Source organism: Vigna angularis, chromosome 2 (genome assembly GCF_016808095.1).
Source record: "Vigna angularis cultivar LongXiaoDou No.4 chromosome 2, ASM1680809v1, whole genome shotgun sequence".
In the NCBI taxonomy this organism is placed as follows: Eukaryota; Viridiplantae; Streptophyta; class Magnoliopsida; order Fabales; family Fabaceae; genus Vigna; species Vigna angularis.
This window is the reverse complement of record NC_068971.1, coordinates 49,588,583-49,604,408: the sequence shown is the minus strand read 5'-3', so window position 1 is coordinate 49,604,408 and position 15,826 is coordinate 49,588,583. Positions and strand designations below refer to the sequence as shown.

Here is a 15,826-nt window from a genome sequence, read left to right as displayed (position 1 = left end):
TTGATGAAAAAGGGTAAATTTATCAATAACAGAGTAACTTTTTTTTTCTTGTCTGTCAAACTAAATTTATATAATTTAAACTCTTATTTCAATTTAACCAAAGAAACAACATTATCTCATTTGTTGTATTTATCTTTTTCTTTCTCTTTCACTCCCTCGATTTTATTCGCACCATTTCATCATCATCCAAATAAATAATAAGAGTCCGTTGTTGGAATAGAAAGAAAGATGAATGGTTGATAGTAAAAATGAAAGGATGAAAAATAGAGGGGAGTATTGTCAGTTATAATTATTTTACCTAAAAAAATTTCTATATAGTTTTTATAATAGGAAACCAAATTTCAAAATGTCAAATATTTTACTGTAAAACATCAGAGGTCACCAATAATAAGATCATGGAAGAGTTTAAAAGCATGGAGGCATACATGAAGGTGGTTGAGAGCCCTAATTTCTCAATCCCCTTTTAAGCCTACCTAGGAGAATCCCTTACCTTCTTCAAGCTTTAAGAATTTTGAAAGTTGATGCTGAGAAAAGGAAGCTATGATCATATCTATGACGGTGGTTACTTCTCTAATCTTCAATCTTCTTTTAATTAATCGCTATTCACATGCCACATTAAATTATTTTAGACACTCACTTCTACTAGTTCCTATAAATCAACTATTAATAATATCATATATAAGAAAAAAAACATGTATACAAATTGAAAGAGGTGATTTTAAAACGTTAAAATAAATAAATCATTAATAAATAATACGTAATGTATACAGTGATTATGTTATATATATGTATGCGTGCGTGTTTATAATTTTTTTAAGTTCAGGATTAAGTATGTTTCAATCCTTGTAAACATGAAACTGATATTCGTTTTTATTTATATATATTTTATTCTTAAATTTAAAATATAAGTAAAATATAACTTTTTAATTCAATAAAATTAATTATTTTGGATGTTAACAGTATTTTAAATTGTCATTAAAATTAAAATGTATTAAATAATATAAATATTTTAAATATCAATTTGGAATATTATTTAATATTTAAAAAATTTAATATTATTGAATTAAAAAAATTATATTTATTTATTAAGTGAAATTTATTAACTGAGAAGAAAAATTAATTAATATTATAATAATTTTAAGAAAGGGATAATTTTTTATTATGAAGTTGAGATTTTAAGGATTTGTTTGTTAAAATTAAAAATTGAAAATGTGTGTGTAGTGGAATTTTACAGAATAGAAGGAGTTGAAGCACGTTAGAGCATAGAAACTTCGTAGAGCTTTATAAGCAGTGACCTTTGGATCTGAAAAGGTGAGCTTGCCAGCACCAGCACTTTCATTCCCCGCCTTCTCCGCATTCATTCTCGTCTCTTCACATCAAATTCACAGCCACACATTCAACCACAACCAATACTACAACAACAACAACAGACAAGTATTACTGTGAATTGAAGCAGCGAAAATGGCTTCGGGATTGGTTTTCCGAGGGCACGAGGCCCAACCTGTCAACGACGCCTATTCCGCCAAGCCGCAAAAGCCATGGTTCTCCCTCCGCTACTTCTTCCGCGAGCAGCGACTCCATTTCCTCTTCTTCGGCATTCTCCTCGCCTCCGTCTTCTTCCTCCTCTTCCCCTCCCTCTCTTCTCCTCCCGTCCGGGCCCACGACCCACTCCCCGCTTCTCTCTCCGCCCGCCACGACTTAACGCACTGGATCACTACCAACACCCGAGCCTATGACGTGGCGGTGCATTCCTCGGGGAGGATCCCTCTAGGGATTAAACGCAAGGTGCGCCGGGTGGTGGTGACTGGCGGGGCCGGGTTCGTCGGGTCCCACTTAGTGGATCGGTTGATTAGCCGAGGAGACAGCGTGATCGTGGTTGACAATTTCTTCACAGGAAGGAAAGAAAACGTGATGCACCATTTTGGGAATCCGAGTTTCGAACTTATCCGACACGACGTCGTTGAGCCTCTCCTCTTGGAAGTAGACCAGATCTACCATCTCGCTTGTCCTGCCTCCCCTGTCCATTACAAGTTCAATCCCGTCAAGACTATTATATCCTTTCGTTTCCTTCTATTTAATTCTCTTAATTGCATTCTATTCGTCTTGATTACTACCATTATTACGTTTAACAACTGCTTAATTTCTTCTCCCATGAAAATGTCCAAAGTTCTATGTACCGAAAGAACAGATTTAAATAATAACATCACTTTGGTCCATGTTGAATTGGATTTGGAAAATGGAATCCTTAATTGGGGTAGTGTTGCTCACAAGACCAACGTGGTGGGCACGTTGAACATGCTGGGGCTGGCTAAAAGGGTTGGCGCGAGGTTCCTGTTAACCAGTACCAGCGAGGTTTACGGAGATCCTCTGCAGCACCCTCAGAAGGAGACTTATTGGGGCAACGTCAATCCCATTGGTCAGTTCTCTCTCTTTTCTTTTTGATATTTGGGATGTACGCTAGCGTGTTAGACTCTCACACATGCTCTGCACCAGCGATGGTTACTGGTTTGTTTAACTTAGAGTGATTGAGTGTCACGTGGCAACCGTGGCGTTGCGACAGCACAGCGTTGTCTGTGTGTTTTCCTTTTCAAACTTGGTAGTTTTTCTAGGTGGGGTGGAGAAATGGTGAGTCAAAACCAAACCGAGACACGTGGGACTTCTTAAGAGGACCACGTTTTCCACACCCTGGGAAAATTCTCGTGGGATATCCATGATTCCAGGGTTCAGATCTTCGTTGGTCTCTGGTTCTCTGTTCACAACTTCAATTGCAACGATCGAAACAACTGAAATCCTTATCGTGGATGGTGGAAGGCCGGTAAGGAATGGTTGGTTGGTACTTGGCGTTATCGGTAAGGAGGGTGCTTTAACGGCTAACCTACAAAGCTACAACGTAGAAGGGTCAGCACCAAACATTCTGTTTGGTGTGGTAAAACAAAAAGGAAAGAAATAATAGAAATCACAGAACCAACCTAAAGAAGAAACCAGAGATAATTTTAGTTAACTTTTCAGAGTTCGGTAGTCTTTTTTGACTGGAACTGAAATTTTTAGTTTTGTACTAGTCGACATCATGGATAAAATTATTAGAACCACAGTCTACCTTTATCTAGGGTGGGTATGCCATAAATACATAATTTTTTTAGTTGACTAGTTTGATATATAAATTTTACAATTTCTGTATGTAGTTTCATGAACTATTTCATTAACTGTTATTTAAATTTAAAATTTTAATATTAACACAAAAATACTAGTTGTATAAATTAATTTAACTGTTATTTTTAGTATTAGTTATTGAAATACACAATTTAAATGTCATGATACTTTTTATATTTAAATAATTTTAATACTTGTATGTTTATTTTTTGGTAAATTGTAGTTTAATAATATAAAATATTATATATATATATATATATATATATATATATATATATATATATATATATATATATATATATTAAACAGTTTAATAGATTAGTAGACTTGTCCTTTATTTGTGTGTTTTCCATACCTGAAAGAACAAATCTATTTATTTTTTTAGTTGAATTTGTCCGACTCGTTTGAAAGCCACATACCCACCCTACCTTTAATAGGATTAATTGTTACTTTTTTATTTGTTAATATTTAATAGAAATGTTTTTGTTTTTATTAGAATAGGATTACAGATAAATAAATAAAATACATGTAAATATATCATAAAATTACTTTCTGTTCCATCTTTAGTTTCCAGAGGAGATTTAGATATTGAAGGCTTGCCAAAACTTTCATCTCCCAGGGTCTTTTTTTCTATTAAGATGAACAAAAATAAAATAAAAATGAACAAATATAATCTATAAATAGAATAAGAAATAGTAATTAGCTTCATGATATTTTTACTCTATTTTTTTAGTTAATCCAATAACCAAATTTATTTCAATTAATTTTGTCTGTACTCTCACCCTCTTTTTTTTACCGGAAGGCCATTAAATAGAGTGGTGGTTTCTTGGTGGTTGTCTGACACGGTTGTACATGTTTGTGATAGGTGTTCGAAGCTGCTACGACGAGGGAAAGCGTACGGCTGAAACGTTAACCATGGATTACCACAGAGGAGCTGGAGTCGAGGTCATTTTCCTTCAACTAATCACATCTACCTCTTAATTGTTTCTATATTTCAATTTAATTAATTATTATCTATGTGTTTGCTTTTCTTTGCTAAAAAATTTGTTGTTTCAGCAATTTTAAATTATTATAAAACTTTATTTTTTTTTTTTTTCAGGTAAGAATAGCTAGGATTTTCAACACCTACGGGCCCAGAATGTGCTTAGACGATGGTCGCGTTGTTAGTAACTTCGTCGCTCAGGTAAGCCAGTTGGTTTGTTTTGAAGTTTTGATGTGTTACATAAAGTACTTGGTGTTACAAAAAGAAATGCATGGACTTCTAAATAAAACAATATCGGTAATTGCTGGCGTTAATGCAGGCACTAAGAAAGGAGGCTTTGACCGTTTATGGGGATGGGAAGCAAACTAGAAGTTTCCAATACGTTTCTGATCTGGTAACTCATATATATACTTCTTTTTCTCTCTCATCCTAATCATGTTAATAAGTTATTATATCTAATTATACACAACAAAAATTTCTTGCCATCATGCAATGAATCTTTTCTTCCGGGATCTACTCACGCATTAACTGGAATTGTGGTTGCGGTCGTAATTTCAAAACAATTTAAGAGAGTCATGGTGAGAAGGCAGGGCTGGTGACAATTATAATAACGATATTATAATTATGATAACAACTGTTCACGGTAATTCTGACTGTGAAATCAGTAGTGGGGATAGATGTAATAGTGATGAGAAGTCTCCGTAGAGGTGGTAGTAATGGCGATCAAGAGTACTAAATGCAAAGAATAGTCGCGTAATGCGTGGTAAGTTAAAATGTGTAATTTGAATGGAAGGCCTCAGGACTTCAGAATTGTTAATGTCGGTTGTACTACAATTCCACTGTGTGAACCCATTTACCTAAAGATGTATTGTCATGTGATGGAGGTAACTATGCAGTCCATTACATAGTTGTTCGTGGGACGACAAAGTCTCCACTCTAAGTGGCAGCCTCGTTGTATGATTATTGATTACTGATTCTTGCATTTTAAATGGTAAAATATCTCTATAAATTAAGTTCTAGATCAGTATCCGTGAGAGATTACTGGTGCCTGGTTAGTTCAATTGGATCATTAACTCTAGAGCCCATATGCCTTAATTTTGTTCGATTAATGGGGTGTTTATGATGTCGCAGGTGGAGGGGCTGATGCGCCTTATGGAAGGAGAACATGTAGGACCTTTCAATCTTGGAAATCCTGGTGAATTTACCATGCTTGAACTTGCCAAGGTAAAGTAGAGATTCTTGCTCTTAATATATAAAGCACTCTAAGCTGACAAAACATATGATGAAACAAAGCTTACTTATACGAAAACATTTATTTAGGCATCATTGTTAGCAAGGGACACCAGTATTTTCTGCTATCATGTCTCTTTTCTTATTATCTTAACAATTAAAACCGGGAATAAATGTCTCAACTAACCCACCCACGTAAGATTGGGGAAGTGACTTGGGGTAAAGGCCAACAGAGAGGAAAGGGTTGTTTTGTGATAAAATGCTTTACGGCTCACGAGCGATAAGATTGTATATTTGATGATGGTGATGCAGGTGGTTCAAGAAACAATAGATCCAGAGGCTAAGATAGACTACAGGCCGAACACAGAGGATGACCCACACATGAGAAAGCCTGATATCAGTAGGGCCAAGGAGCTACTGGGCTGGGAACCCAAGGTGGATCTACGCAAGGGACTCCCTCTAATGGTTTCTGACTTCCGACAACGCATTTTTGGGGACCAAAAGGAAGGAGCAACCTCTACCTAATTCTTGATTGGAAAATGAATATTGGAATTTGTTCTGCCAGTTACCTCAGACCAAGTGTGAAAGGAGATTGTAGTTTACATTTTTCATAGCATTAGCCAGATCGTAGTCCATTAGTCACAGTAGCTTGTCAGCCAAACATAAATTTCCGCTTGGTCCTTTATCCTCTACCATTTTTCTTAGAATGTACCATTGATGTCCTTATTGTATTTCTCTAATAGCAACCCTTGCTCCCCCCTTGTTGGATGGATACACGCTCACAATGTAATACGAAATCGGACATCTTCGATGCTGAAAAAACAGAAGTTTATGAACGAGTAAAATTAATTACGAAATGGAAATTATGTCCCACATATTAAACAGACACCGTATTGTCTTCTCGGACGCTTTTTCGTTTTAATCTCTGTTATTACATTATAGGGACTCGTACGTTTGTTTTGTTGGCATTATACTACTATTAGCCTGGTGCTAACATCATAAAATCTTATTGGCATGTCCTGTGAATTTTTTCTTGAAACGAGGCGAATTGGAGCTTTGGCACAGATCGCTTTACTTTTCAAAACAAACCGTGGGGAAAATAGCCATAACAGTGTACAGTCTCAAATCGCTTTACTTTTGGAAACAAGTTAGACTCCTATTAATTAGGCAAACATGGGGAAAATATGCCACATGGTCACAGGTCCTAACTCCTACCATATTAGGACTGCAATCTAAATTGCTGAGTGGTATAACAAGCGGTTTCCTTTCAAGCCACAGAGATAGCTTCTTCGCCCGTTTTCTTGCTTTACAAACTTTGCTGACGATGTAACTGTAGTCAATCTCTCAATGTCATACTTATAAGTCTCAATTTGTTGTGTAGAAGCATGAGTTGGATTGCCCGTGTGCTTATCTAGCCACATTATAATGTCTTCAAAAACTTTTTCGATGTTCTCATCCGTCTCCCCTGATGTTAAGCCATGCCACATTCCTGGGTACAATTTTATGGTCTTATCTTTGCTACTTGCCCTCTCATATAATTCCCTGCTTATTTCTGGGTCGGTCACTGTATCTGCTTCTCCATGCAGTACAAAAAAAGGCAGGGTCACCTGCTCAAAAACAAAGCCAATGAATCAAACAAAATCAGGTATAATAAGTATATTTAAGAAGTCGTAATTTGATTATGAACTAGATTCAATAAAAATAAATGAGATTAAAACATAACCTTATATAAGCTGTCTTCTAGGCTCATGCTGGTTCTTAACATTTCCAGTGCTGTTTTTAGCCTGGGCTTGTCCTGGTATATCAACTTGTTTTTCCTTATCTGTAGTGACCCTCGGAAGAAAAGAAGAGACACATTAGTTAACTCCAGAACTAAATAAGCAAGATCTTAAGTCTTAAGCAAGCCTCTTGTTGAGTTCGAGTGTGAAACGAAGAAACAGAAAAACCCAGAAAAAAAAGAAAAGAAAACACAAAGAGAAAAAAAGATCTGAATATTTCAAGATTGAATTAATTCTTAAAATGCAAAGACAGGCTACCATATATAACCAATCCAAGCGACTGAAAACAAACAACAGAAATACCGAACGGTCGTTTAAGAAAAAACTGACCAAAGATCGAGTAATGCAAAGACGAAAAACGAAGATACGAACCAAAACCGAATCTACAAAACCGAACGATCACAAAACATTCGGTCACAAAGGACCAGAACAAGCCGAACGGTTATCAGCATGAAACCGAACAGCTAAAGAATAATAAAAGAGTCTAATCAACACCTCTCAATTACAATAGAAACTTGAAAATTTCACAAATATTGATGAAAGAGATTGAACCCTACCCTCTTTCTTTTAGCAGGGTCTTTGAAGGCTGCATTGATGACATCCTTAGTGGGAACTATCTTCCACTTTGGGATTATATCTTCCACTTTAGTCAATAAGTTGATCACCACCGGGTGTGGCTTCACTTTCTCTGATATCTGGTTTATAGTTTCAACATTTGGATAAACACTGTTCAATTTCTTTTTTATAGCATTAGTAAGATTTATCTTCCCATGCTAAAATGAAGTTTTAGAAACTATTTAGGTCAATAAATGTTTCGTTTCATACTGTCATAGTTTCATACCTTACACATTGGCGCAACAAGAACTGCACCGTCCCAGAATGAAGGGTCCTTTCTGTGCAAAAGTAGGCTCACTGCCCCTCCCATGGACTCTCCATACAAGAACCTAGCCTTCCCCTTATACTCTTGGAGCTCTGAAATACACACAATAAATCATAAAGCTGAACCAAAACTCTCATGTTTCATTGAGATGGAAGCTTACCGCCGACAGACTTGAAAAAGTCATAACAATCATTAACGATGTTATCGAACTTCTTTATGTAACAACGAGCACCTTCAGAACGTCCATGCCCTTCATAATCGATACCGTACACGGCATATTTAGCACACGCTAGTCTTACACCACATTCTACAACCATCATGCAACCAAACCAACAATGTAAGTAACTCTACTCATCATTTTTATTTTTGTTGTTGTTGATTGTCCAACATTGTTAATTATTTACATATCAGTGTAAATATAAATGTTTTATCAGTTTTTGAATATTGTTTAGATCGTGATGAAAAATATTAATAAATTCGATGATCTGATAAAATAATCAAATTGAGTTTAAATTGTAATATCATATATGTTTCAATATGTCGAGTTTTTTCAAATGTATAAATTTAGATAGTTGTTCACTATTATTAAGATAACTATAATTGGTAGCAACAAAATGATGTGACCATATTCTGCTTTGTCTGGCTGCCTCCCCACACCATGTCTAATTAATACTACCAACCTGCCGTGGGATTTGATCACCCTCTCACTCTTTGCTCCTTTATTTTAATTAATTAATTAATTAATTAATTAATTAATTAATAATAATAATAATAAAATATATAATAATAATAAAATATATAATAATAATAATAATGTAATAGTAAAAACCAGAAGAAAAAAAAGTTCGAGAAAAAATCTTATGAATAAAGCTGCGGAATACTAGCATCTACATGATACCTATGTTTGTGGAGTATCGATTCCATTAAGATTAAATGATACCGACTAAGATGAAAATGCTTTCATCACATTTTCAGAGCTTACAAGACAATTTATATCTCGTGAAAAAAAAATACCACTATTAAATATTTTCAACATTATCTTTAACCAAATTCTTTTATTGGCTAATTTACACATATAACGAACAATCTCACTAATCATTTTAAGTATGTAATTAGTTTCAAACCAGTTGATCTAAAAATAAAATTTAATTTTTTTAATTTGGACTAAATTAAAAATTAATTTAAAAATCATTAAAAATAATAATTAAAACAAATGTTCAATCTTAAATATTGCAAGCGCTTTCTAACATCATATTAGAAACACCTAAGATAATTTATTGAAATATATTAAAGATAGTAAAGAATTGTATTGAAAGTATAAGTGACATTAATAAAAGAAAATTAAATAATCTGAAAAACTAGTTTTAAGTGCCTTATAAAACATCGTTGTGTTTATTAAGTTAATTTATAAACTAAGTTAATTAGTTGTTAGCACATTGACATTATTACATATATTTTTAATATAGTGTGTTTTTTACATATTAAGATTTACATTTTAATACATTTCATTATTTTTTTATGTATTGTTATTTATTTCAATTCTGTAAAATATTTATAACATCAACTTATTTAAATAATAATATGAATTTTTGAAATAAAAACGTGTATACAACAATTAAAATAAATAAAACTACTAAAAAGTTCATTCGAAATGTAATTATTTGAAAAAAAAGCTAAAACTATATTTACATAATAATGTAAAACACCTATGTGTTCATATTTTTTTTATAATAATAAAATTATTGCTGTTGTTTTTATTATAGTCATAAAATTAAAATAATTTTTGTAACTTTATTATAAATAACAAAATGATTAATTTTAAAAAACAATCAAGTAAAAAAAATGATTAAATTTAAAGAAATCATCAATTAAAAAATAAAATTAATAAAATAATTATTTTATGTCATTTTAAACTCAGTAACTAGATTATCAGTTAATTTACTAAACATTTTTAAGTTAATAAACTAGTTTATGAGCTGAAAATTTATATGTTGGAAATTTATTAACTAAGTAGCTTATCACTTACCAACTTTATTATGGACTAGTTTTGCAATAGAAACCCAACAAATTATATTTTTAAAAGAATTGTACTTATTTAATAATTTATCAGTAAAGATGAAATCGAATAGAATTTGGAAATCATATAAGAAATTAAAAATTTATTAAATACAAGAATATTACAACTATGATGAGTATGAGATTGTTGGTGAATTAAATTTGAGTGAAAATAAAAAAAAAAATGTAGAAAAGCTTTATCTTTTTTAGTAGGGTGTGAATTATAGTTGGATCACGGTAGTGCTTTATCTAAGGGGCATCTACACCATAAACCATCGCTTTCACTCCAACGCTACCCTTACGTTACAACACGCAATCCCATTCTTATTTTACACTTCATCAAATATTCAAATATTGCTACCCACACCTACCAATTCCTCAAACATCACACCTCTTATTTTCTAACATTATTTTCCCTTTTTTTCATGGAAACACTTTCAACCACTCACCACAACACCACAAATAGCTTCGCAATAAGGATTTAGGTCGGTGATAATAATAAAATCTTTTACAATAAAACATAAAACTTATTTATGTGTTTTTAAATTATAATTTTAAGTGGATAAAAGCAAAAATAATGTCAGAAAAAAGGAAAAATATTCTGAAGGGAACAGAAAAAGAGATGGAAGAAGATCATTAATTACCTCTCATGAAGCCACTGCACTCCATGCCATAACCTGCAAGAAATAATTAATGAAACCTATGTAAATTAAGTTAAGCCACACCTACTACTAAGAGAGAGAGAGAGAGAAAAGTAGTGAATTACTGACCATGGCAAAGGAAAACCAGACCCATGGGAGAAGATGAAGGTAACCATTTACAGGTGAAAAGTTGCACTCCCCTTGAGTTTCTTCTGTATTCCTGAACTTACAAATTGTACAATCTCCATGTTAGATAATTAATAAAGGAAGACGAAGAAGAAGAAAACATAAGAGTGTGCAGAAATAATGAAGAGAAAGAAAGGGAAGAGTTACTTCGTGATATTCAAAATCTAAATCCATGGAAGAGATTGCACCGAGTGTTGATGGATCTGTAAACTGCACTTCTGCTTCGGTGTGTAACTCAGTGTGATGAAAGTCGTGAATTAATGCAGAGAAATAGCAGAGAAAAGTCGGATAGCAGAGAAAGAGAAGAAGAGAAGAGAGAAAGAAGAAGAATAAAGCTTAGAGTCTCGTCCCTTTGGAAAGAGACTGTAGCGAAGTTTCTTGTATATAAAAACATTCATTATTATTTTTTTTCCATTAATATATAACTTTGATCAGTACCTTTTAATATTGTACTTTTTTTTTAGTTTTTTTTTTAATAATGAACTGTTGACCTAATCTATCGATAATTTTTACATGTGTAACATAATCCTATATTAAAATAAGTTTTTAACAACTAATTAATTGTAACCTTGATATCTTTAATTCTCTTTAAAATTAAATTAATTATTTCTTAACTTGGCTTTATTGTTGATACTGATATTTGAAGCTTGTTTAAAACATACCCCTAATATACATTGTGTTTTATTGATGTTTTAATATTTTGATCATTAATTTTGTAAAGAAATTATAATTTTGTACTCAAAAGTCATTCACTGATTAATATAATTTTTTTTTTTTTAAGAATAGTATGATAAGAAAAAGGAAAAATGGTTAAAATTTGTTTATACATATAAGAAAAAAAAAGGTTTTCTTCCTTATACATTAAAACTAAATGTTTAATGTTTTTAAATTTCATTCATTAAAACAATTTAAGTAACTGATTCATAAATTTCATGCAATTTTTTAATATTTTTATTATTTGAAAAAAAAAAAACTCTCAATACATAAATTTGGTACAAAAAAAAATCATATTAACGTCTTCAAAATTAAAATTTTAACCTATATTTAAAATTTATTTATTTTATATTTTAAAAATAGTTATAGAAGTTTACCAAAACAAATTCAGGGACCTGTTTTAATAAGAGACAATAATCTTAAAATAACATACCACAAAAAGTTCATGTTAAAATTCTATAAGAATGTTTTTAACACATTTTTTATCTGTTAACGTTTATTAAACTTACATAAAATCAATTATATATATATATATATATATATATATATATATATATATATATATATATATATATATATATATATATATAAAACATAGTAAGATTCATGATACTTTATTATTTTTAATGAAATTTAATAAATGAAAAATGTTCAGAAAATGTTTTTGTAACATTCTTGTGGCATTTTTCGTGAACAAATACAAGTATTACCAAACACTTACTTGTCTGAACATATTAAAGTCTACATGCATTAATAGTATGCTTTATTTGGTAAAACATTTAACCTGTACAATTTTTTTATTGTCATGACATTTATTTTATTAAATGACGTGGATTTATGAAAGAATTTAATGCTATAGTTAAAAAGGTAAAGAATTATATGTTGAAGAGAAGTCAATAGTGTTGTTTTTTCTTTCACTAGAAGCAATAATGCCGTAGGCTGAGCTTAATAAACTCAATAAACTTTTCAAATTTTAACTTCTTCTAATAGTACAGGCTGCTTCTCGATCAATCTTTCTTCATACATAAATGCTGCTCTTTTTTAAAACAAATATAAATAAATTTATTTTATTTTAATTATATTTGATGATATCGTCTTAAATTATTTTGATTTTAATTAGTATCGTGTTTTTAAGTTTTTTTTTATAGCATTTCTCTGTGATAGATGTTACAAAATTATTGAGCTGAGATTAATAAAATTAAATGATATCGATTTCTTTTTAATTAGTGTAAAATTCAACATTTTTATTAAGTTAAAAAAATGTACAATACAACTATGTTTTTCGTACTAGAAATTAAATCAATTTTATAATTTATGAGAAAGATATGTCATTAGTCGCAAGAAAACAAAATTTATTACAGAGCAATTATGTCTTTTTAATTTAATTAAGTTGACGTGATTTTGGATAGTTATGCACCCTATGTCGTGCTATCAACATGCAGATACTTTCGAAGTTCATCAAACGCTGGGATATTCAAACGAGTCAATTTGTTTTACATGGCTTAAGTTTTGTTAAAGAGAATTAGTTTAATTTAATTCATTTTTTTAAGTTAAAATTTTGTAATCTAATTTGATCCATCACTAAATGGTTTAAGTGATTTAAATATATTTTTTATTTATAACCAATTTGATTCATCACAAAGTCCAAATTCGAATCCAGGACTCTCACAATTTTCTTTAATGAAACAACATAACAACAATAATATCACTTCACGAAGGACTCAAACTCATCTCTTCGAATTTCAGCTATCATAGCTAATTTCGTTATGCCTCATAAATATAAAGAACAACTGCATTATGACACATTCATAGAACTTGTTTATAGAACGACCAATCCTGTGTTGTTTGATTGTGGTAAAAAAAAACAAAAGCAAAAGAATTTTATTATGTAGGTAGGAACCTGTCTAGAAATATCCAGTTTTTTTTTTTCAAAATAAAACAATGGTGTTTTGGTCTTTTCCTATAAATAAATAGTTAACAAATCTTTCCAAGTTGGGTGAATCGCTAGTTCGTCTCTCACCCAAATCAACACCCTCAAATCTCCTCAGATACATAAAAACAAATAAGAGCGGATGAAAAATTCATCTTCACACCTGTTTAAATAGTCTGCGCATGAAAACAAGCATAGTATAAGTTGATAAACTAGTGTACGGAATCTTATTTTAATTAAATATTAAAATAATTATCAATTTTAAAAAATATTTTTTTTATTAAGTTATTTGAAAAATTAAATATGTAATATTATAATTTAAATTATTAAATTATTTTTTAATTATAATTGAATAATTTGATATTTAAAAAATTAATTTATCCCATTGAAGACTTATAATATATTTTAGAATGTTTATTTAATTAAATATATGTTTTTAATATATATATATATATATATATATATATATATATATATATATATATATATATATATATAAACAAAATTATAAATAAAAAATTTGAAAAATTTGATAGAAATTGCAAGACTCTTTATCTCATTTCATTTTGGGATCAGAGTAGAGCAGGTTGAATGTGAAATATAAAATTTGTTAGATGGATAAAATGATAGAATTGAAATTGATTTATGTTTAGTAAATTTATTGAGATTTGTCGCTTCTGTATATACAACTAGAGTCTTTCAAACATCAAAATTGTTTGCCCAAGACTGCTTCAAATTTGAGCACATATTTTGAATGATGTTTATTATATGCATTATCAATTCAGTAAAGAAATAGTTTAAATCGTTTTAATTTTAAAAGTAATATTGGAAAAGTTATGTCATGATATATATTTTGGGAGTATCAAACTTCATCGTTATCTGTGTAAAATGAATGAGGATTCCAAGTAATGATTGGTAATGATGATATTTCTGAAATCGTTCAATTTGAAATATGATAGTTGCGTAATATTATTGGATTCCATAATTTTGATTAAAATTAGGTAATTTAGGACATATAGCATCAATTGTGGGTGTTAATTGAGGTTTAGGTATTAAGCTTATTAATCGAGAACGGAATCTTCTTCCATTGGTTAATTAATGGAAGATGTATTTGGGGGAGATGATTTGGAGGAGATGATTTAAATGGATTTGAGGATAATTTTGTAGTTGTTTTTTTGAGTGAATTTGTGAGTAATTGAGAGTGGATTTGGAAGTAAAGTTTGTGAGAATTAGTGTAGGATTTGATTGATATGATAGATTTTAAAAATTAATTTAATTGGTAGAAATTATAAATTACCAAAATACCCCTTTTTATAAAATAAATATAAAATGTTATTTATTAACGCACCCAATCCGCCTTTGAACCACGCTCAAGCTGGAATAACCGATTACACCTTTGGTAACCGATTACATCTTTGGCAATTCGTATAACTTCCCAGCGTAACCGGTTACACAGTCCCCGTAACCGATTACACTCCATCCAAAATATTTTTCTGTTACTGGATCTTAAATTTGCGTCTTCAACCTTTCCTTCTCCATCTGCATGTGCTCTTATGTGCTTCAACCTTTCCTTGCCTATGCCTGCTGGTATTTTCATAACTCTGTTAAGGGCAAAATAGAGATTTTATTGTGAATCAACGCAAATCTTCGCATATATGCGAGTGACCGTATTAAGGGGTATCCTGCAAATTCATTCATATCCATCCTTGCAAATCCACAGAAGCGAACACGGCTACACTAACAATTTCATCTTCCCTAATCAGCTGCTACAGTACAATCCATCCAAACGGACACACGCATAATAATGAATGTGATGATGGTAAAGTGGTAGCAGATCACATTTCAACATCTTCTTTCCTATCAAAGTCTCATTTTATATCAGTCTACAATCTATATATGATTATATCATCAAAGCCATTTTTTCGAACAAAGTCCTAATTATATTTACATTTTTAATTGGATTTTTTTATCAGTATCATTTTAACAATAAATGAAATCCAAAGTAAAATAAATAAATAAACAAATAAGGAAAATAACACACTTCTGAGTGCCATTAATCTCGTCCGGAATTGTAGATCACCAAACACTCACCTACTAACCTTACATGCTAATTTTCTTAATAGTTGTTAGCTAGTTGATTTCTTTGACTATCAATAACCAGAGACACAATTTTTGTTTTTTGTTATCAACGTTTATATATATAATCAAGATTTTTACTTTATATTTACTTTATAAGGAGTATTGTTTAAGCAAAAGTATTATTAAAAATTTCATTTTGAC

At 30.9% G+C, this 15,826-nt stretch overlaps 2 protein-coding genes across 2 annotated transcripts; one reads left to right on the top strand and one right to left on the bottom strand.

The window, feature by feature from the left end:
* Positions 1-1,259: 1,259 nt before the first annotated feature.
* LOC108329372 (UDP-glucuronic acid decarboxylase 2) lies at positions 1,260-6,248 on the top strand. Its single transcript, XM_052873904.1, has 7 exons — positions 1,260-2,053; positions 2,270-2,416; positions 4,016-4,095; positions 4,250-4,333; positions 4,452-4,526; positions 5,264-5,356; positions 5,675-6,248. Exons 1-7 carry the CDS (start codon positions 1,462-1,464, stop codon positions 5,885-5,887), a joined length of 1,284 nt encoding a protein of 427 aa, XP_052729864.1. The 5' UTR covers positions 1,260-1,461; the 3' UTR covers positions 5,888-6,248.
* Positions 6,249-6,417: 169 nt separating this feature from the next.
* LOC108329373 (caffeoylshikimate esterase) lies at positions 6,418-11,270 on the bottom strand. The gene is made up of 8 exons (XM_017563546.2): positions 11,050-11,270; positions 10,846-10,936; positions 10,720-10,752; positions 8,181-8,327; positions 7,982-8,112; positions 7,698-7,835; positions 7,086-7,184; positions 6,418-6,969 (listed from the first exon to the last, which is right to left on the bottom strand). The coding sequence occupies exons 1-8, from the start codon at positions 11,074-11,076 to the stop codon at positions 6,595-6,597; spliced, it is 1,041 nt and encodes a 346-aa protein (XP_017419035.1). The 5' UTR covers positions 11,077-11,270; the 3' UTR covers positions 6,418-6,594.
* Positions 11,271-15,826: the final 4,556 nt, after the last annotated feature.